This window comes from Paroedura picta, chromosome 11 (genome assembly GCF_049243985.1).
Source record: "Paroedura picta isolate Pp20150507F chromosome 11, Ppicta_v3.0, whole genome shotgun sequence".
Taxonomy (NCBI): domain Eukaryota; kingdom Metazoa; phylum Chordata; class Lepidosauria; order Squamata; family Gekkonidae; genus Paroedura; species Paroedura picta.
The window spans coordinates 1,088,139-1,116,088 of record NC_135379.1 but is presented as its reverse complement, the minus strand read 5'-3'; the positions used below and the strand labels follow the sequence as shown (position 1 = coordinate 1,116,088).

General features: G+C 59.0%; 2 protein-coding genes across 2 annotated transcripts in view; one reads left to right on the top strand and one right to left on the bottom strand.

Moving 5' to 3' along the window:
* LOC143820851 (uncharacterized) overlaps positions 1-666 on the bottom strand; it is a 9,663-nt gene extending 8,997 nt beyond the window's left edge. Inside the window, exon 1 of the mRNA XM_077304174.1 lies at positions 460-666. Coding sequence (XP_077160289.1) covers positions 460-666 — 207 coding nt within the window. The remainder of the gene's footprint in view (positions 1-459) is intronic.
* On the top strand, positions 541-27,950 carry PTPN23 (protein tyrosine phosphatase non-receptor type 23). Its single transcript, XM_077304296.1, has 25 exons — positions 541-748; positions 5,703-5,777; positions 6,103-6,230; positions 7,421-7,497; positions 8,244-8,293; positions 9,150-9,281; positions 10,370-10,450; positions 10,963-11,094; positions 11,762-11,809; positions 13,341-13,397; positions 13,588-13,646; positions 14,500-14,579; positions 15,585-15,699; positions 15,882-15,947; positions 16,540-16,685; positions 16,995-17,318; positions 17,634-17,788; positions 19,621-19,772; positions 20,523-20,702; positions 21,114-23,511; positions 24,146-24,330; positions 24,814-24,918; positions 25,621-25,759; positions 25,963-26,076; positions 26,293-27,950. Exons 1-25 carry the CDS (start codon positions 665-667, stop codon positions 26,917-26,919), a joined length of 5,709 nt encoding a protein of 1,902 aa, XP_077160411.1. The 5' UTR covers positions 541-664; the 3' UTR covers positions 26,920-27,950.

Here is a 27,950-nt window from a genome sequence, read left to right as displayed (position 1 = left end):
CCTGGGTGCTTGAGGCTGATCCTGCACGGAGCAGAACTTTGGACCGCATGGCCTGCACAGAATTTTTAAAGGGGGGGGGTTATAATGCACCCCATAACCTCGGTGAAGCTTCATTAGCCCTTTCCCACTTTCTCTTGAACTTTTAAACTGCGCCTCTACTATTGTTCTATCTCGCTCCATTGATCCAGTGAGTAGCTTTGTGGGCTCTTTTAGTGCATCTTTTTTTTGGGGGGGGGGGTCAACCCCCTTCCCCCTCCCCCTCCCCCTCCCCCTCCCCCTCCCCGGGCCCAGCCTGAGGCGTCTGAGTCCGGCCGGCGCCTGAAGCCCGCCGAGGGTCCCGCCGAGGGTCCTGCATGCCCGGAGGGGCAACGAGGAGCCGCCCCAATGGGCCGGAGGACCGCGCTCTGCGGGGACAGCCAATCGGCGCTTCGGGTCCGACGGTCGGGGGCGTGGCCTCACGGGGAGGGGCGTGTCTTCGGGGCCGCTCCGTCCTCGGGAGGGCTGGGACTCGGTTTCCCGTCGGGCCGCGCGGCAGGAAGCCGCCTGTCTTCCGGCGGGCGAGGCGAGGGGACCGGAAGCGAGCGCGTGAGGCGGCGGCGGCGGCGGCGGCGGCGGCTGGTTGTGCTGGCGGCCCCCGCCCCCGGACCCCCCCGCCCCCCCCGCCATGGAGGCCGTGCCGCGCATGCCCATGATCTGGCTGGACCTCAAGGAGGCCGGGGAGTTCGGCTTCCAGCAGGCCGTCAAGAAGGTGCGGGGGGCGGGGCGGGGCGCCAGCTCCAGCCGGGGGACTCCGGGAGATCGGGGGCAGCCCGGGGAGGGGCCGGGACGTCAGCAAGGAGCCCCCCCCACTCACTCCCCGAGCACCCGTTTCCTCTCGGGGAGGGGTGGGACTCCCGGGATCTCCCGGGCCCCCCTGGAGGCTGGCACCCCTCGTCGCGGGGCGGGGCGGGGCGGGCCTCTGCTTGGCCCCGCAGCCACCGGGGGCGGGGGGGGGAGCCGCTGCCTGCCTGCCCGCCTGCCTGCCTGCCTGTCCGAGCAGAGGGGCTGGGCCCGGGGCAGCTGCCGCCTGAGTGGCCGGGGGGGGGGCAGGGGGGGTCTGGTTCAGGGTTGGCGGCTTCCCGACGCCTCGGCCTGCCTGAACCAGCGTTAAGGACCCGACAGCACTTAATTAGGGTTGACACGTTTTAAGGGTTAGTACAAGGTTGAAATTTAATGCGATTCGTTTTAGTATAAATTATCTTTTTGTATTGTCTGTTTAATTATCAAATTTAATTATCACATGGAGTATCATGTCCAGATCGGACCAGAACTCATGGGATGAAATTAATTCAAAAGAAATTCCATCTAAAAATTCCATGTAAATCTTTGGAGATTTTTAAGCAGAGGCTGGGTAGCCATCTGATGGAGAGGCTGATTCTGTGAAGGCAAAGCGGTGGCAGGTGACAGGGGATGAGCGATAGGTTTGTGAGTGTCCTGCATAGAGCAGGGGGTTGGACTAGACGACCCAGGAGGTCTCATCCAACCCTATGATTCTAAGATTATTTATGATATACATGGGAGGGCCATTTACAAATTAATAATAATAAATAATAATAATGCTCAAGACAGACACTTATCCTGGCTGATTGAGACTGATCCTGCACTGAGCAGGGAAATGGACTAGATGGCCTTCTGGTCCCCATCCCCCTGTATGGTTCTATGTCTTCACGTGGAGATCCCTGTATGCCCTTTTGTGGAACAGATGTGCTTAGAAGGAGACCTAAACTCCCAGCGGTTGTGGAATGCTGGGCTGTTCTATATGCCCTTGTTGAGGGGCCTCCTGAAACTTTTTAGAAAATCATTTATTTATAGTTTGTTTTTCTTGCTGAGCCTCAGGATGGAGCACTAACTTCAGCGATGCCGCAGGGACTGTCTGAAGCACATAATAAACGTTGGAATGCAAAGGTAGAAAACAGTGCAGTAAAATCAGCTTAAGACGTGATGTAAGAAATGCGTAAACTGGATGACAGGAAGCAAAGCGGTTGAAGTAAGAATAGCATCCAGAAAGTGGTGCCACGGACTACTGATCTTGTCCCTTTCTCAAAGCATCCTCCTCAACAATTCTATTTCACGAGCTCTCCGATCCCTTGATGAAGCCTTCCCGAGCCATTCCGCTTTATACGTTCTGAGGAACTATCATGTGCCAGGTCTTCTGACCAGGCTAAAGTACTGTTTTTAATGGACAGTCAGAACCCTGTGCTGATTGAGGGGGTGGCAGAGTTTTTGTCAGCTGCTATTAGGATGCGTCTAGCTAAACTTGAAAGCTGATAACTGTTTACTCCCATAATTTATATGTTATTATAATGGTTCTATTAATTTTATTATCATCCTCTGACTTTTACATGTCTGTTATGGTTTTATTAATTCTCTTACCCCTTTTATCACGCTAATAAAGAAAGACTGTTTGTTTGTTTGAGGAACTCTCAAAGCCCCGCAGTCAGGCAGCTCTTCCACAGACTGGGGGCCCCTGTGGAGCGCTCGCCTACAGAAGTGGCTCCAAGAGCCCAGGTGTTGCAGGCTGTGTGGGAGTGGGGGTGTTGGGATGCTGTCCTTGCATCCTGGGATGTGGACGGAGGCTGAGGCTCTCTTTCCTCTGTGCCCCAAGGCAGACTGTCCCGGCCAGGGTTTCATAGAAGGGATTCCCAAATGGGTGGGGGTTAATTTTTAATATATTTTAAACATTTGTTAAACACTTATCACCCTCACTACCCTGGTCTAAAAAGGTAAAGGTAAAGGTATCCCCTGTACAAGCACCGGGTCATGTCTGACCCTTGGGGTGACGCCCTCCAGCGTTTTCATGGCAGACTCAATACGGTGTGGTTTGCCAGTGCCTTCCCCAGTCATGACCATTTACCCCCCCAGCAAGCAAGCTGGGGACTCATTTTACCGACCTCGGAAGGATGGAAGGCTGAGTCAACCTTGAGCCGGCTGCTGGGGTCAAACTCCCAGCCTCATGGGCAGAGCTTTCAGACGGCTGCCTTACCACTCTGTGCCACAAGAGGCTCCTATACCCTGGTCTAAATGACTGTAAATAAAGTGTTGTTGTTGTCGAACCCGCCCCTCCCCAAAATGGCCGATGATGGGCCTGGGGCGGGGAAGGAGAGGGGCCCTGGGCGGGTCATCCCAACCATATTCTGCACAATCATGCATTTCTGGGGTTTCTTGAAGAATGAACCTGTTCCACTAAGCTGCTGGGCTGCTGTCAGTCAGAAAAGAAGGCTTGTCTTTAAGAGGCTGATTTATGTGGGGATGACGTCACTCCTGAGGGGGTGGGCTGTTCCAGGTTTTGGGTGCTTGCTTGCTTTGTGTTTCCAGTGACAACCCCAGGGCCAACAAAGTTCTCCTGTCTGGTCATTGACTTGTCCCTGTAGGCTGATTTACTGCCATTCACAGTCTCGGCTATATTCGGCTGGTTCCTCAGTCAGCTGGACTCTAGCGAGGCCTCCCTGACAGTGAACCCCCACCTCCCACCCGCCCTCCCTCTGCCTCCGTGTACTGGCTGAGGAAATTCTGTTCCACTGGATCTGGAGAAGTGTGCATGCACACAAAAGCTTATGCCCCAAATAGAACTTTGTTGGTCTTAAACGTCCCGTTGCTCACGTATTTTGTAACCAAGGAAGTTGAGATACTGACGTGTGGCAGGGCCGACAGGCTTGGCTGGTCTCAGAGGGAAAAGAAAACAAAGTCGGACAAGGGATATATTTAATCTAATCAATGAAGGAATGTGCCGGCATTATCCGTGGCAGGCTGAAACCTGCTGTTCAGCTCCTCCCCTGCCAGTCTTCTGTTCTGTGGCCCTGGTTTTTTGGGTCTAGGCAGTTTGGGGTTTATTGTTTTCACTGCTGCCTGTGTGGAGAGACTGTTCCATCCTTCCCTGCCATCTTCTTCCCCATTCCTTGGTCCTGTTACCCTCCTGTCAGGTGATTTCTGTGTGCCCCATCTGTACCCCCCTTTCTCCCCAGTGGGACTCCAAGTGGCTTGACACCATTCTCTTGCTGTGACAGCCCTGAGCCTGCGTCAAAGGAAGAGGCATGCAAGATGGTCCCCTTTGGAAAACCCTTTTTCCTGTGCCTGGATGTGACTGTCAATTGCGTGAGGGGTTAAGATGGCGCCGTCTTTTCCCCGAGGGCACCTGCGAGGGAGAGAGCCTGGCCTTGGCAAATAGGGTCAGATGTTTTCAGCTTGCCTGGCTGGTTGTCCCTTTTGCAGGGTTTTGAATAGCCCAGGCTCCAGGAGAGGTGAATGAGCAAGCTGGGCCTCCTGTGGCCCTGACCGGGATAGCCCGGGTGAGCCCATTCTCCTCAGGGCTTCTCCTCAGGCCATGGCTAGTGAGTGGATGGGAGACCAGGGTTGCCCGCAGAGGTGGGCAGTGGCCAGCCATCTCTGAGTGTCTCTGGGCTTGAGAACCCTACGGGGTCAGCAAACGTCAGCTGAGACCAAAGGGCACTTTATGCACTCGCACCCTGCTGATAGCCTTCCGGGCCACCTTGGGCAAACGGCCGTCTCCTGTTTAGTGCCAGATGCACCCAGCTAGTTGCAAGTTGTGTCTGGGGGCTGAGAAATGGGACGCGATGGGGAGCATCCTGCCAGTTCAGTGGAGTCCCATTGTTGTGATGTGGCACTCCAGGTGTGTCTGCACTATCTGCACAGGTGGACACTTCCTTCCTTACCCTGTTCCTCTTGCTGGATCTTTCCCATCTGTGAGAAAAGTTGTCCCCTTGTGGGAGAGCTGCTTTACACAGGTGGTTAAAATGTGGAACTTGTTGCTGGGAGATGCAGTGGTGGCCACCGGAACAGGCAGCCGTCCTAGGGGACCAGGCAGATCCATGGAGGATAAGTCAATCAGCGGCGACTGAAGGGAACCTCCACATTCAGTGACACTAATCCTTGGAATCCCAGAGCCAGGAGACAACATCAGGGGAAGACCTCGGCCACACTGCCCTGTTGTTGGCCTTCCAGAGGAACTGGCTGGCCCCTGGCTGAGACGGGAGGCTGGACTGGAGGGACCCTCCCTGGCCTGACCCTGCAGGGCTCTTCTGAGGGTCTTCTCAGGGGAAGGCCTCGGCCTCTCTGCCCTGTGGCTGGCCCTGCAGAGGAACTGGCTGGCCCCTGGGTGAGTGGGAAGGCTGGACTGGAGGGACCCTCCCTGGCCTGACCCAGCAGGGCTCTTCTGAGGGTCTTCTCAGGGGAAGGCTTCGGCCTCTCTGCCCTGTGGCTGGCCCTGCAGAGGAACTGGCTGGCCCCTGGGTGAGACGGGAGGCTGGACTGGAGGGACCCTCCCCGGCCTGACTCAGCAGGGCTCTTCTGAGGGTCTTCTCAGGGGAAGGCCTTGGCCTCTCTGCCCTGTTGTTGGCCTTCCAAAGGAACTGGTTGACCTCTTTGTGAGATGGGAGGCTGGACTGAATGCACCTTCACTAGCCTAGGAGCCAGCTCTGGCAGTTTTTCCCGATCCCAAGGCCTCTTCTCCAAACTCCAAAGAATGAGGCAGGACTGGCTGTTCTGGTCCAGCTTGCTGTTGCCTGGGGAGGAGGAAGGAAAGGCAAGGAACTGGACTGTTTGCAGACCTTCCTTATGTGGGGCCAGGGTTGTAGCTCGTCTCCCATGTGCAAGACTCCCCAAAGGTGACCCATAATTCTCCTCTCGTTTCTCGCCCTTCTCCCCAGTTTGTCCTGAAGAACTATGGTGAGAATCCCGAGAATTACAATGAAGAACTGAAGAAGCTGGAGCAACTCCGGCAGGTGAGCTCATCCCAGCTTCCAGCAGCGGATGGGGTGGGGGGTGGGGCTGCTGCACCCTTGTGGAGCAGGCCCCCTGGCCTGAGGAGTAAGATGGAGGCGGGAGTGATCTGAGAGCTGCTGCCAGTGGAAAGGCTGAACAGCCAGGTTTTGCCTCCGGGCCGAATGCTCTGCCTGTTGGGTGCCACACACGGTGGAAACCTCTGAGGGAAGGCTTCCTCCTGCAGAGGGTTTCTTTGACTTGGCGGATGTGGGAGTCTTCACTGCAGGAATGTTGTTCCTCCCTGAGATCCTTGGAATGCCATGGTTCTCCTCTCTCTCCCTGCAGAATGCCGTGAGCGTGCCCAGGGACTTTGAAGGCTGCAGCATCTTGCGGAAGTACTTTGGCCAGCTGCATTATCTGCAGAGCCGCATCCCCATGGGGGTGGAGCACGAGGCGGCCGTCCCCATCACCTGGTAAGAGGATGGAGGGGCCTCCTGGTGCCCAGGGGGACGGGCAGGCAGAGTCGGCTTCCGTGGCCCACTGCTAAACAGCACGGCAGGAGAGCGCCATGTGTTCTCCGCAGACCAGCAGATGGCCACTGGGGAGGAAGGAGGCAGAGTTAGTGGGATATATACCCAATATGTAAGAAGGAGTTGCAGATTGTGATCCTGTGTGCTACTGTAGCAGAAGCATCTTTAATTCTGGACATCTGAGGGCTAGGAAAAAATAAACATTGGAGGTAGAGAATCTATTTTGTAGTAAAGAAATATACTGTTTGAAACCTTCTGAGTCACAACTGGACCACCAACATATATTTGAGAATAAATTTAATAACATTGCAAACACTGAACTCAATCACATTATAGAAGAAGTTGTGTTGGTTTCTATACCTCACTTTTCACTACCCAAGGGAGTCGCCTTCCCTTCCTCTCCTCATGACAGACACTCTGTGAGGTTGATGGGACTGAAAGAGCTTTGAGAGAACTGCTCTCCAATAATAGCTCTAACAGGACTGTGACTAGCTAAAGGTCCCCTAGCTGGCTACATGTAGAGGAGAAGTGGGGAATCGACCTGGCTCTGCAGTTAGAAGCTGCTGCTCTTAACTGCTACAACAAAATGTTGTCTGCAGTATAAGGGGTGTTGTCGTTTTTTAATGGAGTGCTGTCCGAAATTTCCCATTAGAAAAATGAAGAAAGTCAGTCCTCAGACCACTGCATGCTGTGTTGAGTGTGAGAAACCTCGCCTCAAAATTCCTTTTGCTCATTCAAAAAAAATATTTCATAAGAGTTTTATTTTTAAAGTGCTCCCCAACACAGGAAAAAATAGAGAATGGCAGGGAGTGGTGGTGTCGGGGGGGGGGGCACAAATGTTCTTTTCCCCTGAATATTTCTGCTGCTGCTTCTGGCCTTCCCATCTCTGGGCAAGGATCGTGCCCGAGGGAGCCCGGGACCGGTGGCTCTCTCTCATCACCCCAGGTGGGGATTCTCTCTGACTTGCCTTCACCAGTCAAGCTGACCCCCCGCCCTGCCCTGCCAGAGGCATTTCTTTGGGCTGAGCCATTCCTGGAGTGGGGGGCAACTCTCAGCCCCTGGGAGCGGGGGTGCCTTTCTGTCTTCAGGAGTCCCCTGGACCTCCACGGCAATGGTGCTCTCTCTGCTTGCAGGACAGAGATCTTCTCGGGCAAGGCAGTGACTCACGAGGACATCAAGTACGAGCAGGCCTGCATCCTCTACAACCTGGGTACGACTGTTTTTTGTTCTCTGGCGCAGGCATTGCTACTTCTGTGCTGGCTGCAGCAGGCGGAGGTGGCCGGAGTGGAGGACTTCATTTCGTTTTTATCATAGATATGAGTCAATAACAGAATGCAGCTTTTTCTTGGCACAGACTTTTCATGTGCACACAGGTGAATGACGGGATCCACAAAGGGACTGGCCAGTGGGAAACACTTAAAAAAGCAGCCACAATTGGCAGTCCCCTGGTCAGCCCAGGCCCACTTTCTCTTCTGCACTGGTCTTCAGAGGCTTTTGAAAGCAGCAAGCGGTCAGTTCCTGGCCAGTTCCCCAACCTCTGGAAAGCAGCCATAGCACACCCTAGGTCGCTTGGGCTGGCTCCTCAGGGACAAAATATTCCCCTTCCTCTGTCCTACTCTCTGGAAAGCAGGGCTGAATGAGTGCAGAGACCAGGTCTTGAGCATTTCAAATATTACAAAGTATGACACATTAATACAAAGTGTACACATAACATGTACGGCATCAGGCTGAGCAAGGTTACAAAGAAAAGGTGGGAAGACACAGTGCTCTGCACCCTGACTCAATACTTGGCCTCAGAGTGCCATCAAGTCTCTTCCAATTCCCAGCAATGAGGAAGGGTCTTCAAGGCAAGGGCCTAACAGAGAGGCCTTTTTTCATAGTGGCCCTGGAGCTGGTTGCTCGTCTTCCATCCGAGTTCCAATCGAACTCTCGGTTTTCCCTTTTTCTTTCCCCCAGGGGCCTTGCACTCCATGCTGGGGGCCATGGACAAGCGGGTGTCAGAGGAGGTAAGGCTTTGGGCTTGTGTGTCTTCCTGGCCCTCACCGGCCTGAGTGGCTCTTCACTGCTTAGGGGACCCGAAACCTCCTGCCAGCTCCTCTGGGTTTGCTTTCCACGGTGCCTGCCCCATGCGGGGGAGGGGGGATTAAGTGCAGCAGGCATCAGGGTGGGCAGGAAGGCGGGTGGGTGCAAGGCTGGCTGCCAGGGGAGCTCTGGAGCGCCATCTTCCCGCCCAACCCTTGGCGGCAGGGGAGACGGTGGGTTTCTGGCCGGGTCTGTGTCTCTTGGCCAGCTCCTTGGCCAAGCCCCCAGCCAGATAGTAGAGCAGACCTTGCCCAGCTGGGGGCTCAGAGACCCCCCTCCAGCTTGACCACCCAGCTCCAGGAGGCGTAGTGAGTCCCCACCCCGCAGTGGGTCTTGAGTGGGCTTGCCAGGTCCCCTGGTCTGGGTGGGGGTCCCCCGCTTTCCTCAAGTAATCCTTCCAAATGAAAGAAAACAGGAAATTAATGCCACATTCTAATGTCACCCAGAAGTGATGAAGAGGGAGATGCTCTGGTTTTTGAGCAAAACTATAGTTAGAAGCTAAGTCTACCATAGAGTTTTTGCCCAAAAGCTAGAGCATCCCTCTTGAGGTTGCTGATGTGCCGATGATGCTTGTGGGTGACAGGAGCACATTTTGGCTCTCCTGTGAGGGACCTGTCAGCCCCCGTCTCTGGGGGGGCCATGCGGTGAACAGGGCAGGGGTAGCCCCTTCGCCCTCAGACAGGGAGGTCCTTGCCCTCTGGGCCTGGCTGCACAGCATTCCGCCTGCAACACGCGTCTCTGTCTCCTTGTGTCCCTTCTGGCCTCCCTTTGGCCTCGCAGGGCATGAAGGTCTCCTGCACGCATTTCCAGTGTGCTGCCGGCGCATTCACGTACCTGCGGGACCACTTCCCCCATTCGTACAGCGTCGACATGAGCCACCAGATCCTCAATCTCAACGTCAACCTGATGCTGGTAAGATGCGACTGTGTCCTCCGGGGCTGTGGAGCGTCACGTTGAACCGCTGCCGCGAAAGCCTCATGTCCTCATAGGCCTTGGAGTCCCACAAAGAGCGGAGCCACTCCCTTGGCATCTGGACGTAGCCTGACGGCGTCCCTACAAATAGCGGTGCAGCGGAGGTCGATGAAGACGGGCCGCTGCGTTAGGCTGTCGGCAGCAGCCGGAACGAGCGAGGGGCCAGGAGCCGCTGAAGGGCCAAGGCCACGGGGGCAGCATCTGAAGGGAGCTGAGCCTTGCAAAAGCGGCTCCGTGCCACAGAGGTCCTTGGCCTCTGGCTCTTCTCGCCTGGGGAAGAGGGGGGCAGGCTGTGTTGCAGCAATGGGGGCGGCCCCAAGAGTTTTGGGTTCTCCTCGACTGGGGCTCCAGTGGGTTCCCGTAGAGCGGGTGTCCCCTCCTGTCCCAGTCTCTGGAGTGGAGCCTCTTGAGGTTTTCTTTTGCAACCAAATCATTTCGGTCAGATTCCTCCTGCTGGGGAGAGTTCATATGCTGCCCTGAGAGGCTCTCCAGCGTGGAGTCGTAGTTCAGTGCAGGAACTCTAACCTGGAGAACCGCGTTTGATTCCCGTCTCCTCCTGCACATGCAGCCCTCTGGGTGACCTTGGGCCAGTTACAGTTCTCTCAGAGCTCTCGCGGCCCCTCTTACTTCACAGGTGTCTGTTGTGGGGGAGGGAGGGAAAGCTGTTTATCAGCTGCTTTGGGACTTCATCAGCTAGTGGAAAGTGGCGTATAAGAATCAGCTCTTCTTGAGAGCCAATTTGGTGTAGTGGTTTGGGAGCGCTGGTCTGGCGAGCCGGGTTTGATTCCCCACTCCTCTCCTCCATGCAGCCCGCTGGGTGACCTTGGGCCTGTCCCAGTTCTCTCAGAGCTCTCTCAGCCCCACCTGCCTCACAGGGGGCCTGTTGCGGGGAGAGGAAGGGAAAGGGGTGTGTAAACCACTTTGAGACTCCTCTGGGTAGGGAGAAGCAGGGAGTGAACCCCCGGCTCTGCTCCTTGGAGTCTGGGCCTGGCCCATCCACACCCACTTGTCTCCCTTGTTTCCTGGAGGGCCAAGCACAGGAGTGCCTTCTGGAGAAATCGATGCTGGACAACCGCAAGAGCTTCCTGGTGGCCAGGATCAGCGCCCAGGTGAGCCCTTGACTCCCAAGAGAGACAACCCCTGGGGATCATCGGGCAGGCAGGCAGGCAGGCAGAGGGCGGGGGATCCAGAGAAGGCCTCTCCAGGGCAGTGACTGGTGGGCCACTGTCCCCAGAGTAATCTGGCCACCTCCAATGGGGGCTCCATCTCTGCTGGACTGGCCAAGCTGCCTGTGGCAGCCCCTGACTTCTGGAGCCAGCCTTTCCCAGCAGGGTGTCGCAGCCCACCGCCCCAATCCCTCTAGAGCAAGAGGTTGGACACCCCTCAGAGCCAGGGGAGTGAAGAGCAGCAGCCTTTAACTTGAAGGGGTGGGTTTGCCCAGACAGCCCGCTGGGTGACCTTGGGCCAGGCAGAGTTCTGTCCGAGCTCTGTCAGCCCCACCTACCTCACAGGGGGTCTGTTATGAGGAGAGGAAAGGAAAGGCATTTGTAAGCTGCTGCTTTGGGGTTTCTTTGGGTAGTGAAAAACGGGTCTAAAAAGCTCAGCACTGCTTCTTCCGAAGGTGGTAGATTACTACAAAGAAGCTTGTCGGGCCCTGGAGAACTCGGAGACCGCCTCCCTTCTGGGGAAGATTCAGAAGGACTGGAAGAAGCTGGTGCAGATGAAAATCTACTACTTTGCCGCTGTGGCCCATGTGAGTGTCCCAGGCAGGGCCCGGCTCTGGTGGGCGAGGCTTCCCCCCCGCCCGCCCTGGACAGCCCAGCCAAGACCGCTCCCGTCAGACCTCGGAAGCCAAGCAGGGTCGGCCCTGGTTAGCCCCGGGAAGGACGGCGTATGCGGAATGCCAGGGCCAAGATGTGGGGGCAGGCAGTGGCAAGCCACCTCTGAGCATCTCTTGCCTGGCAGCCAGACAGTCAAGTCGTAGGATCTCCTGGCTACCTGCCACACCTGCCACGTGAGAAAGAAATCCCCAGCACTTTCTGATTGGTGCAGGGTGGAACTGCCCATTGGCTGTGTCTTTGCAAGCCCAGCTGCCCAGTGCTGTTCTCAGGCTTTTTAAATTTAAATATTACATTTGCCTTGACCTGGGTTTTCTTCAGTGTGCCATTTTGGGAAACACAGGTAGCAAATACATTAGAAATCTCAACAAAGAAAAGACAGACCTATCTTGGCCTCTCAGTGCCAGCTGCTCCTCAGAGAGAGACCCTTCTCTGCTCAAGGGAATGTGTCTCTCTTATGGTTGCTTTCAGGCCCTGTGGCTGGAGGTGGGACTGTGAGGGGGCCTGAGGGCTGTGGGGCTGTGGGGGGGGGCTCCTTCGGCCCCTCTGCTTCAGCGCTGTTCCTCCTCTGTGTCTTTGCAGCTGCACATGGGGAAGCAGGCAGAGGAGCAGCAGAAGTATGGGGAGAGGGTAAGTGGAGGCCGGGAGGGTTGTGGGGAGGGGTCTGGGGAGGGAGCTGCTGCCAAGGGGGCAAGGACCCACAGCAGACTTGCTGGTCCAGAGGAGGAAGGAGACCAGTGCAGACCCCGGGCTCCGGAGGAAAGCCTGTCCTTTGTCCAGTCGAGAAATCGAAAGAGGGTTGGGAAGAGATTGGCCAGGAAAGAACTCACAGTTGTTCAAACCTCCCTGCTCATGATTCTTCAAGAGCTGTGGTTGGCTCTCTGAAGGGCCCTGGGTTTGTTGGGTGCCCCAGAATCGAACCCGGCTTGCCAGATTAGAAGTCCGCACTCCTAACCACGACCCCAAAAACTCCAACAGGCTGGGGAGTCCTGAGCTAGATGGCAGAATTGACCCCCCGAGGCTCCCCCTTTCTTGGGAGTCAAGGCAGCTGTGAGCTCTCTTCCTTGGAGGATGGCCAGGGCTGCTAGCGTTTCCCCTTCTTTTTTCAACATAGAGCGCAAGATATATAACCTGCCTCCTGCTCCCAGCCACAGAAAGAAACGGAGTCATTGTAATAACTCCTCAAGCACTTCCTGGCTCACCGCATTACTCTAAAACATTCTAAGCAGTAGCCGTTGCTCAGTGACTTTATCTGAACATTAAAAATGATTCCTCGGGGGCTTCCGAAAATACGGGATTAGCCAAACTGTGGCTCTCCAGAATGTGCTCCTTCTAGGCCCCTGGAAAGAACCAGCAATTTGTGTGTGGCCAATATCTGTGTATAACATAAAGCTTGACTAAACAAAGAGCCTTTATTATTTCCTGTTTGAGTCTTGATGTGCAATGAAAATAACCCAGAGGAACATATATTCACAGATAATACCCACCAAGCAGTGCTGGACGGGGCAATGCCTTTTTTTTTTCAGCAGCACTGCTGGGAAATATCACTAAGTGGGAAATAGCACTAAGCTTCCACAGTCCTGCATGCTGATTGCAAGGCCCAGTTCCCCAAAGGCACAAGAAGGGCAGCCTCCGGAGCAGACAGTGGAAAGGGCTTCCAGCGCTGAAGCTGAACCAAGCTCCGATTGGCTCATCGAGAAATAGAAAACACTTATAAAAGCACATTGCTAATATCAATTGGGTGTTTTTGTATATTAAGGCAATACTTACAAAGTGACCATCCTGAGGATCTTGAGCCGACAGTGTGCCTGTCCTCTCTGCAGCCCACGTAGTGTTGTGGTTGAGAGTGGCGAACTGGGTCCAATTCCCCACTCCTGCTCCTCCACAGGCAGCTGTCTGGGTGACCTTGGGCCAGTCACAGTTCTCTCAAAGCTCTCTCAGCCCCACTGACTTCACAAGGTGTCTTGTGGGGAGAGGAGGGGAAGGCTAAGCTGCGAAGGGTCAGCTGCTTTGTGACCCCTTTGGGTAGAGAAAAGCAGGGTGCAAAACCCAGTTTTTACCCTCTGCAGTTGTCCAGATGTTTCTTTTCCTTGTGGTTGGGGAGGCAGCTAAGAAGGGAGGGGCCTTGGCCTCACCGGATCTCTCCCTGCTCCCTTTTCAGGTTGTTTACTTCCAGAGCGCTTTGGACAAACTCAATGAAGCCATCAAGCTGGCTAAGGTACGGCTCGTCTCTGGCTCTGTCCTCCTCAGCCTGGGATTTTGTGCCTGAGAAACCCCGGATGCCCACAGCCTCGACATTTAGGAGGATTGTGCACAGCAATGCGTGTAACTCGCCACACAAGTTCGGCCATTCCTACGGCCGCCCACCCGAACCTGTGTAGGGGCCTACGTGTATTTTCTTTTTCTAGGGCCAGCCTGAGACGGTGCAGGAGGCTTTGAGGTTCACCATGGATGTGATTGGCGGAAAGTGAGTCTGCAGCATGGGCGGGGGCTTGGGGCGGGGCTCTGCCTCTTCCATGCTGTTCCTCCCCACTACCTCACCCAGAGAACTGGCACGATGCAAAGAGAGACAAAATGCAAACAAGCCACAGGCTTTCAAATAATTCTGAATGTTTGACAAAGAATTGGGAGGGGGAGGGGGAGGGGGAGGGGGAGGGAGCGTCTTGGAGATTGGTTGTGGAAGGCGGTGGCAGAAAGGCCCAAAGGGGGCTGGAACTGACTGTTGTCCGAGGGAAACAGGGCTTGAGACTTGTAGAAATCCCACCCCTTAACTGCTGGTGGGTTAGCTTTTTCAGAGTCTTTTCCCGTGTTTCCATGATAGTGCTGTACAGCTGGGAGGGCTGGAAACCTCCTGTGGAAATGCCATGTCCATTGTCCCTGAAGCTGACCCATGTCAGACATTAATCCTTTCCTGTTAGTGTGGTTTGGGGGAAGGAAATAAGGACCAGGTTTCCAGATTCCTGTTCCAGAGGCATGAGCACTCTTCCTCCCCTCCCCCCAGGGTCGTGTTGGACTTGAAGTGGGGAGACCTGGGCGGAGGTGGCCGTGCGTCCATGAATCTCACTGCGTGGCCCCGAAGCGAGCAGCCCGTCAAAGCCTCAGGGTTATTTCAAGGCAGAAGGAAGGCAGGGGAGAACTGAGGAGGCAGCTCTCACTCCTCTGGCAGGGGAAGTAGGATAGCAGCAGGCAGAGAGAGCTGTCCCCCAGCAAAGGGTTGTTACTAATGGCTTGAGCATCACTTGCATAGAAGCCGGAAGAGTGGAAGAAATGGCATCTGTCTGTCTCTCAGCGCCTCCTCTTGGTCTTTGGTTGCTGCTCAGGTTCAACTCTGCCAAGAAGGACAACGACTTCATCTACCATGAAGCTGTCCCTGCGCTGGACACCTTGCAGTCGGTGAAAGGTAAAGCAGCCCCCCCCCCTTTGTCTGCAGCTGTGGGAGGCCAGGCCGGGATGTGTCTGCCCCCAAGGACGGGGCACCGAAGAGTAGGGTTTGGTGAAGCTCTGGCATTGCCCCCCTGCACAAATGTCTGACGCAGGAGAGGAGGAAGGAGGTGACTAAAGGGGGGCCAGAGAGAGGTTTATAAAACGATGCTCAAGAGGGAGGAGGGGACAAAGAGAGCTTTTTCTCCCTCTCCCCAAAGACTAAGAAGTCGAGGGCATCTGTGAAGGCAGGAGGTTCAGAATGGATCAAAGGAAAGACTACTTTACACACAGAGAGATTAAAAAGGGGATTTGCAGCCAGGAGATGCGGTTATGGCCACAGGAACAGGCAGCTTTCGTGGAGGAGAGTCTATGACTGGCCACTAGCCTGGATGACTGAGGGGGATCTGCACATCGAGAGGCACAGAGCCAGGAGGCAGCCTCAGGGGAAGGCCCTGTTGTTGGCCATCCTGAGGGGCTGGGGGGCCACTGCGTGAGGCAGGAGGCTGGACGAGACAGGCTGACCCTGGATGCTTAGGGCTGATCCTGCGTTGAGCAAGGGGTGGGGCTAGATAGCTTGTATGGCCCCTTCCCACCCCACACTTCTATGATGGGTCTGATTCATCAAGGCTTCCCTCCCTCCCAGCAGCTAGCAGGTTAACAGCAACCCTGCTGCTGCTTTGAAACCCCTCTGGCTCCCCGTTCAGCAGTTCCAGTGTACTGACTTGCAGTCTGTGTTGTCCCCGGTCCGCTTGATCTGTGCAAGTGCGAGGTGTAGTCCTCAGGTTGCATTCCTACCAAGAGGTGTGCGCATGTTCAAGCAGGATGCAGGTGCCTTCAGTGCAACCTGTGATCGGGGACTCTGCTACATGCAGGGCCGGCAACTGGCCCTTCAGCTGCTCAGCTCAGCTGCTGCGGCGAGTGTCCCTGGCCCAGCCGTCCTTCTGCTCTGGGACAGGAGGTCTGAATCTCTGGTCGCCCCCAGGTGCTCCTCTGGTGAAGGCCCTCCCTGTCAACCCCACAGACCCGGCTGTGACGGGCCCCGATATCTTTGCCAAGCTGGTCCCCATGGCCGCCCACGAGGCCTCTTCGCTGTACAGGCAAGTGGGGGGTGGGGAGGCAAGGGGGGTGTCTTGGTTTGGCCTGCAAGCAAAGTGAAATTGGGAGGGAGCATTTCTCCTGGCCAGGGTCCTGGCAAATTCCTGCCCTGCCCACAGTGGCCAGGCCGTCCCTGACCTTCCTGGGCAGGCACTCAGCGGCTCTTCTCCCTCCTCTGTCCTAGCGAAGAAAAGGCCAAGCTGCTGAGAGAAGTGATGGCCAAGATTGAAGCCAAGAATGAAGTGCTGGAGTGAGTCTGATTTCTGAATTGGGGGCGGGGCAGGGGGGGTGAGAGATCATCACACCTCGGCCCAACACAGCTGTGTTCGGGGGCTCAACTGGTGTAGGGTTAGAATGCCGGAAGCTGCGTCCTGTGGCCGCAGATCCTCCTGGGCCTGTCAAGGTCAGTCTTGGCCAGGCCATCCAGGCCTCAGGTTCCCATTCCCCCCCCCCCCATCCTTTTATCTGGAGATCCTGAGGATTGAACCGGAGACCTTCTGCATGCAAAGCAGAGGCTCTACCACTGAGCCACGGCCCTTCCCTCAATATATAAGCTCCCCTCTGCTGAATCAAACCATCAGTCCCTCAAGGTCAGTCTTGCCTACTCAGACGGGCAGCCGCTCTCCAGGGTCTCAGGCTGAGGTCTTCCCCATCCTCTCCTGCCTTTTCATTGGAGATGCTGCTGGGGATTGAACCGGGGACCTCCTGCCTGCCAAGTGGACAATGCCAGTGGCCTCCCAGCTGCTGACAACCAGCTGAGCATTGTTCCCTTCACCCCTCCTCAGGTGACCTGGCTCCAGTGGGTGGCCAGCCAGCCTCATCCTGGTTTTCCCTGTTTATAGGCAGTTCATGGACTCTCTGCAGCTGGACCCGGAGACTGTGGACAACCTGGACATGTACAACCACATCCCGCCCGTCTTGATGGAGAAATGCGCGGCCCTGAGCGTTCGCCCAGAGACTGTGAAGAACCTTGTCCAGTCCATGCAGGGTAAGCAGATGCCTCTACAGGCCTGCCTCTTGGGGGTGGCGCTTCTACAGGGGCACTGCAGTGACTTCAATTTTGGGAAGAGGGCAAATGTGCCCGGTGCGGGCGGGGTGTTCTTGTGGGTGGTCTTCATCTGTTTTCGTCCCCAGATGAGTTCTCAGGCCTTCCTTTTAGTCCGGCTGGCAGCTGGGAAGAATCGCTGCCCTTTGCCAGGCCAGAGTCTGTTTCCCGAGCTGAGGCCAGAGCGTTCCTCTTCCAGGTGCTTTGCCTGCCGTTGCATCTTCATGACGATCGCTCTCCTTCCTCCCCCAGTGCTGTCCGGCGTTTTCACCGATGTGGAAGCCTCCCTGAAAGAGATCAAAGACCTCCTTGACGCAGACGAGGCCCAGGAGCAGAAGGTGCAGGAGGCCCTGGGAAAGCCTCCCCCCCAGCAGGGCTCCCCGCCGGCCCCCTCCTCTCCCACACTGGTGGACGTGGCCAAGGAGTGGGCCAAGTACATGGGGGTGCACGAGAAGGCCAGCTTCACCAACGCCGAGCTGCACAAGGCCATGAATCTGCACATCAGCAACCTGCGGCTGCTCAGCGGGCCCCTGGAGCAAGTGAGGGCTGCCTTGCCCACGCCCAGCCTGACCGAAGGTGAGCAGAGCCCCTTCTCTGCTGTGCCTTGGAACCGGGATCTGTTTACCTTGAGCGAGGTTCTTCTGCTGCTGCTGCCGGCCAGGGCCAACCAGGCGCTTCCTTTGCTGCTGCCAAACAGGGCCAAGTGAGACTCCCTCTCTGCTGCTGGTGCTGAACCAGCAGTCACTGGGGGGGGGGGGGGGGGGCTGGTCGGCAAAAAATGGAAGTAACTTTGCAGACTGGACTGTTCCGTGCTGGGCTGGAGAGCCCAGGCTAGCGTTGTTGAGGGGGCTCCTGCCAGCTGAGCCTGACCAGTTGCTCCTTGCACACCAGAGGACCAGCAAGTGATGCAGAACCTGAAGCGGATTCTGGCCAAAGTGCAGGAGATGAAGGACCAGCGGGTCTCCCTGGAGCAGCAGCTGCGCGAGATGATCCAGAAGGACGACATCACCACCTCTCTGGTGACAACGGGCAGATCGGAGATGAAGGTGGGAGCCCAGGGGGAGAGCCGGGGGGCTGTCTTGCCCGTCTCAGGAGGGCGGCAGGTGCTTGGAGGGGGCTGCACCCTTATTTGTCCGTGAGGGGGTGGGGTGGGGTTTCCTCACTGCTTATTGCCATGAACTGTTCTGGAACAAGTGGAGCGACTTCTCCCTTATCTGCAATTTAAAAAAACAAACACATATTCTGATTTTTGAAGAAGAGTTGGTTTTTATCCCCCGCTTTTCACTAGCAGAAGGAATCTCAAAGCCGCATGCAATCATGTTCCCTTCCTCTCCCCACAACAGACACCCTGTGAGGTTGGTGAGGCTGAGAGAGCTCAGACAGAACTGCTCTGTGAGAACAGCAATATGAGGGCTGTGACTAGCCCAAGGTCACCCAGTTGGCTGCATTTGGAGGAGAGGGGAATCCAACCCAGCTTGTTGGATTAGAAGCCCTCACTCTTAACCACGACACCCAGCTGGCTCCAGTGAGATGAAGACCAGTCTAGGGGCATGGCTCCAGTCTATGTGCGCAGCCAGGGAGGCCAGGCTCACATTCCTGTGGGAGCAGGAAGTTTGCTGGGGGGGGGCTTTATTTTGAGTCCCCATTGCCAGGTGGTTGTGAGGAGGAAGGACAGGCACGCCTGTGTCGCTTGGAGGAAGGAAGGAAGGAAGGAAAATATAAAGAGATGGAAAGAAGGAAGGGAAGGAAGGGAAGGGAGGAAGGAAGGAAGGAAAATATAAAGAGATGGAAGGAGGGAAGGGGAGGGAGGAAGGAAGGAAGGAAGGAAGGAAGGAGTGGAAAATGGGCTGAAGAAATGATCCTGACCCTTCTAGGCTGGGCTAGCTGGTCCCCGAAGCCAAGCAGGGTTGGCCTGGTGAGCATTTGGGTGGAAGACCCCCAGGGCAGTCCAGGGCCAGCCGCCCCGCAATGTGCCTCCCCTTGACCAAGGGTGACCAGGGGTCACCAAAAGTGAGCCATGACCTGATGACAAAAAAGGTCAAAAACAATTCAGAGCAACCATTTGGAAAAGGAGGCACCTGGCGTAGCTCTTGGTCAGCTGAAGCTGGCAAAGTGGAAGAGGATGGCTTTTGGTGCCGATTATTCCAAACGGTACTTATTTATTTCTTTCATTTATCTCCTGCCACTCTCCATGAACTTGTGATGGGTTACACGGAAACATATTTAAAAACCCCAAAAAATCAATCACGAGCCCCCTAATGCCATAAAAGACCCATAAAACGGCGGCATAATCTCTCATCCTCCCCGATCTGCAATCACCCATCACAGGCATAATGGTATAGCGTTGGCCAGAGAAGGGGTCCCAGGTGTCCCTGAAACCTGGTCTCAACCAAAGACCAGGTGGAAGAACGTTTTGCAGGCCCTGCGGAACTGAGGCAGCACCGTCAGGACCCTCTGCTCTTCTAGGAGCTCATTCCACCAGGTTGGGGGCAGGGCCAAAAAAGCCCTAGCCCAGGTCGACCTGGGCTCGCCACAGCACTGATAGAGCTGCTCTGACCGAGCAGTAATCTCTGGGCCCTCTCAGCCTCCCCTCCCTCACAGGATGTCTGTTGTGGGCAGAGGAAAGGGAAGGCGACTGTAAGCCGCTTTGAGATTCCTTTGGGTAGAGAAAAGCAGCATCTAAGAACCAGCTTCTTCTTATTCAGTAATCTCAGGGCTCTCTCAGCCTCCCCTCCCTCACAGGGTGTCTGTTGTGGGCAGAGGAAAGGGAAGGCGAATGGAAGCCGCTTTGAGACTCCTCCTTCTTCATGGGAGACTGGAATGCTGACATCATCTTTCTCTCTCTCATCCTGACTCCTGTTCCGTCGTCTATGCGCAGAAACTCTTTGAAGAGCAGCTGAAGAAGTATGACCAGATCAAGGTGTACCTGGAGCAGAACCTGGCCGCTCAGGAGAACATCCTCAAAGCCTTGACGGATGCGAACGTCAAATACGCCACGGTGCGGAAGGCCCTGGCCGAGGTGGAGCACAAGTGAGTCCTGGGGTTGCAGACCAGGCGGCCAGGAAGGCGTGACGCACGAGGCGTGTGTGTTTGCATGCCCGTGGCAGAAGGCGGCCGGAGAGGAATGGATAAGGCCTGCTACCTGCCAGCAAAAGGAGCTTGGCCAAGACAGTTCAGTAAATCCACTTCAGCAGTTCCTAGGCCAGCCAGTATTCTTGTTATGTAACTTTCCTGTTCAGGCCATGCGGGTCTGGGGCGCCGAAGGCAAGACATCTCTTCTCACATGGCACCCCCTTCTCCCTCGGGCTTGAATCCTCCCTTTCTGCCTCTCGTTCCTTGTTGGGAATGACTGATACTGTTCCAGACCTGAAGGTCAGAGGAGCAGTGAAAGCAAGGAGGAAAGAAAGCCCCACCAGAAAACGGAGTCGGCCCTTGCTTGCTCCGGCCAGATTGATCGACCTGCATGCCATTCCCTTTTGGGGAGAGGCAGGAGGTCGGGCGCTTGGGGCTCCTGAGCAGCAGGTGGTTGGCCTGAAGCGCAAGGCAGGGGCCCCACGGATGCCGCCACTGCTCCAGAAAGGCCACCGTTTGCGGCAGGAGACCAAGGTGGGGGCTGCCCAGGCCAGGAGCAGGCTGGGCCAAGGGTCGGTGCTGAGCCCTTTCTTGGCCAGCCTGCAGAAAGGGTGCCCATTTGTGCTCCGTATCCTCATCCTCTGGGCCCAACCAGGAGCCGTGTGCTCCTCGCCTCAAGCCCAACAGCTCTGTGCTCTCCCTTCCCAGGTGGAACACCACCTTGCAGACTTTGGTGGCTTCCTACGAGGCGTATGAGGACCTGATGAAGAAGTCCCAGGAGGGAAAAGATTTCTATGCTGACTTGGAAGGCAAAGTCGCCAAACTGCTGGAGAAAGCTCAAGCGGGCTGCAAGGGGGCAGAAGCCACCCGGCAGCAGGCCCTGGAGAGGTGGGTGTGGCGCTCACAGGGAGGAGGGGCCTGGTTAGGGAGGGGCCATCCCATGCAGGAAGGGAAGGGGGTGTGGTGCAAGCCCAGCAGCTCAGACGCGGCCCTGGGCTGCTGGAAGGTTCCAGTAGCTCCTTCCCTGCCGACGGAGGGGCTGGGGCACGCCAGCTGCTGGGCAGTCCCAGTTACGGTTGGGCGCTTCAGCATCCAAAGTGGCTGCTCATGCCGAGGCAGTCAGTGCTGTGGGGGGCCGGGGGGGGGGGGCGTGGAGCCCCTGCACCCTAGTCCCAGTGCTTCCCGCTCTTCTCCCAGCGTTCCTGGAGCACAGCCGGGAGGGGAGGGGAGGGGTTGTTGGGAGATGGCTGGTCCCCTTCCCACTCACATTCCTTTCTGTGCCTGCTCTTGTTTCAACAGGGAGATGAAGAAGAGACCCCCACCCAGGCCCACCACCCCCAAGCCCCCTCTGCAGATGAAGGCCCCGGACGTAGACCTGGCGGACCCCCTTCCCCTCAGCTCCCTCTCCCTGGCTGACCTGCCCGAGGAGCTCAGGAGCCTCCCTGCCGAGGTGCTGGCTGCTCACCTGGCGCAGCTCCCTCCGGACGCCCTGGCTGCTCTCGGTGTGGCCCCCTCCTCTGGCAGCGGGGGCCCAAGAGTCCCAGGCCCTGAGGCATTTGGGATGGGCAGCAGAGCCCCCAGTGCTCCTATGCAGCCACCGCTAGTCGGCCAGCCCGGAGCCCCCACCCCTCCAGGGCGGTACGTGGCTGCGGGGCCCCTGCCCAGGCACTACCACCCGGCCAGAGGGGCTGCCCCCATGGTGGGGGTCCCAGCCAGCTCCGGGCAGATTCCTTTCCCGTTGGTCTTGGGGGCACCTCCCATTTCTGCCCCACGGATGCAGCCTTCTGCCCCACAAGCCACGGTGCCTCCTCTGAGCTCCACCCCTTCTTCTGTCTCTAATTCGCAGGGCTTCCCCCCTGGGACCCACCTGCTGGGCCCAACCTTGGCCCCCCTGCCCCCCGCCTACCCGGGGCCCCAGCTGCCTCCCCCGAGGTCCTCCCCACAGCACATGCCCATGACCCTGTCCACCCCTGGCCCTGCCTATGTTGTGGGGCAGCCAGCTTCTTCGGGTGGGGGGCTGCCACCAGGCCACGCCCCTCCCCTTCCAGCTCAGTCGCCACCAGTGGCCCCTCACCCTTTTGGGGTCGGCAGAGTTCCCTCCCACCCCCAGGTTGTGCGGCCAGCCACCACCACTGTGGACAGTATACAGGCCCCCATCTCCAGCTGTACAGCCCCCCAGGGTATAACTAGCCCTCTTCCACCCTGGGCAGGGCCTCCCCCCCATGGAGGCTTTGTGGGGCCACAGGGGCCCAGCCTGCAATTCCCCTATGCCCAGGCCGGCGGTCCTCCCTACATGCTGCAGCAGGCCCTGCCTCCTTTCTCGGTTGCTCAGCCCCCCCAGGGCTTCTCCACTCACAGGCCGCTCCAGCCCCCTCTGGAGAGCTCGATCCGGCCACAAGCCCTTGGGGGGCCCCCAACACTCCAGCAGCGCCCGCCCCCCTTCCTGCCTCCAGGCCAGCTTCCCCCGCAGCCGGCCTTCCAGCCTCCGTTCCCTCCCCAGGCCTCAGGCCTGCAGCCGGTTCTGGGTCAGGGCCAGGCTCTTCCGCCTGGCCAGGGGCAGTTCCCAGGCCAGCCAGGGTCCCAGCACTACCAGGTCCCTGCCCACGACACGTTGCCACCCCTGGGCCTGCCTCCCCACACGGGGGCCTTGGCTTTCCCCAGGGCTGCAGCCAGGGGCCCCAGCCTTGCCCCTGTCCTGAGGGGGCCCACTCAGCCTCTCCCCCGCCAGCCTGCTCTGGCTGCCGTCCAGCCCTTCCCTCCTGGCTCGTCCACTCAAGTCACCTTTGGCTCTGCCCCCTCAGCCAGGCCTCCTGGGCCTGCTACCACCCAGCTGCCTCCTGGGGCACCCATGGCTCTGGCTGCACCACAGCCCCCGCCTGCCAGCCAGCCGGTCCCGCATCACATCCCACCTGCAGCCCCCCCCGCTGTGCCCCAGATGCCGGGCGGAATAGTGGTGCAGGGGGTGGCCCTCCCCTCTCCGGCCCCCTCCCCCCAGCCCTCCATGGCCATTCCGCCCCCACTTCTCCTGCCTTCCTCCGGGCCGCAGCTGCCTCCCTCCTCCTTGGCCCCGGGGGCCGCCCCACTCCTCCCGGGCCCGGCTGAGGTCCCCTTCCATCGGCAGAGCTCCTCCACTGACGACCTCCTGTCCTCCAGCCCCGAGAGCCAGCTGGGCTGCGCCAAGGCCGCCGTCAGCCAGCCGCTGCTGCAGCCCACCAGGGCCGATGCCGCGGACGGCCTGAAGCCCCGGGCCGTGCAGCTGATCGAGAACGACCCCTACGAGAAGCCCGAGCACCTCCGGCGGCTGCTGGCCGAGCTGGGACGCTTCCGGGACACGGTGGCCAACCTGGAGAAGCCCACCTCCGCGGGGGGCAGCGGCGAGCTGGACGGCCTCTGGAAGGAGCTGCAGGAGGCCCAGGAGAAGGACGCCCGGCAGCTGTCCATCGCCATCGCCCGCTGCTACTCCCTCAAGAACCGCCACCAGGACATCATGCCCTACGACCGGAACCGCGTGGTGCTCCAGTCCGGCAAGGACGACTACATCAACGCCAGCCGCATCGAGGACCTCTCCCCCTACTGCCCCACCATCATCGCCACGCAGGCCCCACTGGTGGGCACCGCCTCCGACTTCTGGCTCATGATCTACGAGCAGAAGGTCTCCGTGGTCGTCATGCTGGTCTCGGAGCAGGAGATGGACAAGGTGGCCGTGGCGCCTGGGGCGGGACCACCCGAAGACCCCGGGGGTGGGCCCCTGGGTGGACTGGGGGCCCCATGGCTTCTGGGCAGGGATGCTCTCTGTTCGTGGGGCAGGAGTGGGAGGGCTTCTGGGGGTTGAGCTGCAGTGATGACTCTGCAGTGAAGACTTGCGTGGTGTGTGTGGGGGAGGAGGGGGAGGGTACTTGTGTGCCGGGTGTTCCGGATGGCCGCAGGTGGGGCTGTGGAGGATGAAGGGGGGGGGATGACCAGAGTGTACGGTTCGGCCCACTCTGCTGGCACCCACCCTGCCAGCTGCCGCGTAGCACAGTCAGCGCAGCCTTTTGCTGCTGGGATCACGGTCTGCCGTCTCTGGCTGTGCAGACCAAGGGGGGCGAGGGGCTGTGGCAGAGCGCGGGGGGGCGAGGAGCCGGAGGAGTGGCAGGGGGTCTCAGCAGAGCATGGCAGTGAGTGCCTGGGGGGAAGCCCTGAGCCGCATGGCTGGCCTCCTGCTGGTGGTCCCTGCATGGGAGAAGAATGTGTATGTGGGGGGGGGGGAGAAGAGTCTCTGAGCGGCTGGCCAGGGGGACGGGGTCTTGGGCTTGGCTCCTCTCACCCCTCCCCCTGGCTCTGTCCTGCAGCAAAAGGTGGTCCGCTATTTCCCCACGGAGCGAGGCCAGCCCATGGTGCACGGCCCCCTCACCCTGGTCCTGACCAGCCTGAAGGCCACCCCGACCCACGTGGAGCGCATGATCACCCTGCAGTTCCGCGACCAGAGCCTGAAGCGCACCGTCATCCACCTGCAGTTTGCCTCCTGGCCGGAGCTGTATGTCACCCGCTGGAGGGGGAGGGAAGGAAGGAGGGAAGGAAGGGGGTGGCTGCAGCTCCCAAGAGTGATACGAATCTGCCCGGGGGGGGGGGGGAGAGGAAGGGCTTTCCAATGTGCTCCTGACTGGTCCTTTCTACCTGGAGATCCTGCCGGGGATTCTGATTCTGTGAAGGCTCAAGGGGGTGGCAGGTGATAGCGGGTGAGCGAGAGGGTTGTGAATGTCCTTCATAGTGCAGGGGTTGGACTAGATGACCCAGGAGGGCCCTTCCAACTTTGATTCTGTGAATTTACCCAGGGGCTCCCCTGCCAAGCAGAGGCTCTGCCCCAGCTACATCCCCCAAGAGAAGGGAGGTCTCCTTGGGCTCAGCTGAGGGGAGAGGGTGGGGCCCTGAAGCCGGCCTGAGGCCCAGTGGATGGCATCTCTGCTGGGCCCACCCCGTGGAGCCGCTCCCACCCGCCTGCCTGCCTTTCTCCCCACAGGGGCCTCCCGGACAGCAAAGGGAACCTCCTCCGCTTCATCCAGGAGGTGCACAGCCATTACCTTCACCAGCGGCCTCTCCACACCCCCATCGTTGTCCACTGCAGGTAAGCCCAGCAGGCTCCTCACCGTCTGGGACGGGAGGCACCTCTCCAGGGATCCCACCCAGCGGCCTGCGAACGGGGGAGTCTCTGGGTCCACCCGAGTGGCGGGTGGCAATTGGAGGACTGAGGGATCCGGGTTTCAATTTGGGCTGCAGGGTGGGTGACCCAGGACTTTTGGCCTCAGCCTCCAGAGAGGAAATGGGTGGGGGGAGAGGAACTCTGAGCTCCTTGGAAGGGGGGGACGGCGGCCCCCCCGAGCTCTCCTGTCCCCCCCCAGACACATCAGCGATTGGGGGGGTCGGCTGAGGCCGAGGAGGGAGATGAAGAAGAGACCCAACAGTGGCTCCGTTTCAACGTCAAGGGCTGCAGCAGCCTCATTCCAAGTGGGCCTCTTATCCACCCCTGTTGGGAGCTTCCAGGGAGGAGGGATGTGGGTCTGGTGCTGGATGCGCTGCCCTTGCAGGAAGGTCCTTCCAGAGCCGGACGAGGGCCCAGCAGCATCTCCCAGACCAGCGTGGTTCCCCAGGGAGGGCCTCCCGAGAGCTCCGTCCCCCGAAGTCTGGTGGTTCCCGAAGTGCTCGCTTGCTGCACCCAGCCCGGCTGCCCTCTGAGCCCCCCAGGGGGTACGGCTGTGGGGAGGCATGGCTGCGGGCTGACACAGGGCGCACTGGCATGAGGGCCTGACTGCAGCCGGCCTTCCCGCAGCTCCGGCGTGGGCCGCACAGGGGCCTTCTGCCTCTTGTACGCAGCCCTGCAGGAAGTGGAGGCCGGCAACAGCATCCCGGACCTGGTTCAGCTGGTGAAGCGGATCCGCCGTCAGAGGAAGCACATGCTGCAGGAGAAGGTACCAGGGGCGGCGGGGGGGGGGTGGAGGCTTGCATCGGCATTCGGGGGGGGGGGGGGCGGATTAGGACGAGTTGCTCCCTGGAGCTCCCAGGTGCTCTGGCCAGCCAGCCGGCCGCCTCCCTCCGTCCCTTCCAGGCGCCCTGGTGGTTGAGCCCCCACAGGGGAGGCGTGGCCCCATCTCACTGAGGCCTCCTTTTCCAGCTCCACCTCAAGTTTTGCTACGAATCAGTCCTTAAACATGCCAAGCAGGTGCTGCAGAGACACGGGGTCACCTCGCCCTCCACTGCCAAGCCGGCCAGCAGCCCCTTGCAGAAGGTAAGGGGAGGGGAGGAGGGGCCAGGGGGTCTCAGGCACTGTAGGGCCCCTTCCACTGCCAGCGGCCCCTGAAAGTGCGGGAGCACAGCCTCTGCTACCCGAGAGGAGCCCTCACAGAGGCTATGGGGGAGGGGGACGGGACAGCAGAAAACAGCCCCATGGGGGCTCCCGGCCCGCTTGGCATCCCTCTCCCCCATCCCTTTCCCTCTCTTCCAGCCGTACGTCCAGCAAGACCCCCAGGACCTGGTGCTGGGGGGAGACGTGCCCATCAGCTCCATCCAGGCCACCATTGCGAGGCTGAGCGTCCGGCCCCACGCAGGAGCCTTGGAACCCTCTGCAGACACGGAGCCTTCCGCTGCGCCCACAGTGGAGAGCGCGGCCACGCTCCAGCCACCCCCTGCGGGGCTGCCTCACCCTCCTGCTGCCGCCAACGGCCGTTCCTGCAGCCTTGACCTGGGCCCATCTCTCTCCCCGCCTGCCACGCCTGCCCCTGGACCCGAGCCCCCGGTCTCCTCGGCCCTGGAGAACAGCAGCCATGGGGAGGACACAAGGGGGCAGGAGGAGGAGGAGGAGGAGGAGGCGGCGGGAGAGGGGGAGAGCATGACTCCGCTTCCTGGCCGGGCGCCTGTGGCTGCCCCAGCGGCCCCCTCGTCCTCCTCGCTGGAGCTCCTGGCCTCCCTCACCCCAGAGGCCTTCACGCTGGACAGTGCCCTCAAGGGCCGGCCCCGCGTGAGCAAGCAGAGCTTCCTCCAGCCCCAGAACGGTGAGGGCCTGCGGGGGACCCGGCCCAGCGATGACCCCCTCAGCATGCTGGACCCGCTCTGGACACTCAACAAGACATGAGATGCTCCCTTTCCTCCCGAAGGTCCCGGCCGGGGAGACGTCAGGGAGGGGATCCCCCCCCCCCCCGCAGTCCTCTTCAGGAGCCAGGAAGAGCCAGGAAGCCTCCGCTGTGGCTAGCTGCACCCCAACCCCAACCCTCATCACTCTAATTCCCCCTTGTCAAGATTTGGCGCTGCCTATTCCCCCCCCCCCTCCACACAAACACACATACGGCTATCGGTGCGCTCCCTCCGTCGGAGCCAGGCAGGCAGGGGAGGGGTGCCTGGGCTGCAGACTTGCCCCCCTCCTCTCCCCTGCTCCTGTGGGCCGCAGAAGGGGGCCCAGGGAGGCAGAGGAGGACTGGGTGCACTTTGGGAGGAAAGGGGTGGGGGCAGGGGGTGGGTGTGGCTGGCTGCTGTTCCCGAGCCAGCCCTGCTGCTTCTCCTCCCGTCCACTTGTGGCTGCAGAGCCCTCCGCAGGCCCTAGCGATCCGGGGGTCCCACAAGGGCCACAGGGCTGGCGGATGGGGCTCCTGGGCACGCGGCGTTTCCCTCCCCCCTTAGCCACTTGGAGCAGCCGTGGCTGGTTTGCCAACCCGTGTGGGACCGGGCCAGGAGCAGCTGCCTGCAAGTGTCCTCCCTAAGCAGAGGCAGCCAGAGCCCCCCCCTGAAGGCAGGACAGGGCAGCGGGGGCTTCCGCTTTGGGGGTGAGCAGGGGACCAGGCAGCAGAGGGCCAAAGCAGGGAGCGACTGAGCAGCCAAGGGCATTGGCTCCCTGCCTTTTTGGGGATGGGTTACATCCTGCGCACCTTGCAGGGAGGGGCCACGGGGTGTGTGTTTGTGTGTGTGTGTGTGTTCGGGGGGGGGAGCAACAGCTTCTGGGTCCCTCTGCTTTTTCTCCTGTATAAATGTCACATGTCTTCCCCTTATTTGCGCCAGTTTAGAACCAAACCTTTTTTCAGCTCTTTGCTATTTAAATAAACTGGGCATTGCAGATGGAGAAGGGCAGCCAATATTTTGTCACCCGCTTGGCTAAGTGGGGGGAGGGGAGGA

Coding starts and splice junctions, on each gene's coding strand:
- PTPN23 (XM_077304296.1), top strand. CDS start 665: ATGGAGGCCGTGCCGCGCATGCCCATGATCTGGCTGGACCTCAAGGAG. Junction 11,095..11,761: donor ACTTTGCCGCTGTGGCCCAT/GTGAGTGTCCCA, acceptor GTGTCTTTGCAG/CTGCACATGGGGAAGCAGGC. Junction 25,760..25,962: donor AGCACATGCTGCAGGAGAAG/GTACCAGGGGCG, acceptor CTCCTTTTCCAG/CTCCACCTCAAGTTTTGCTA.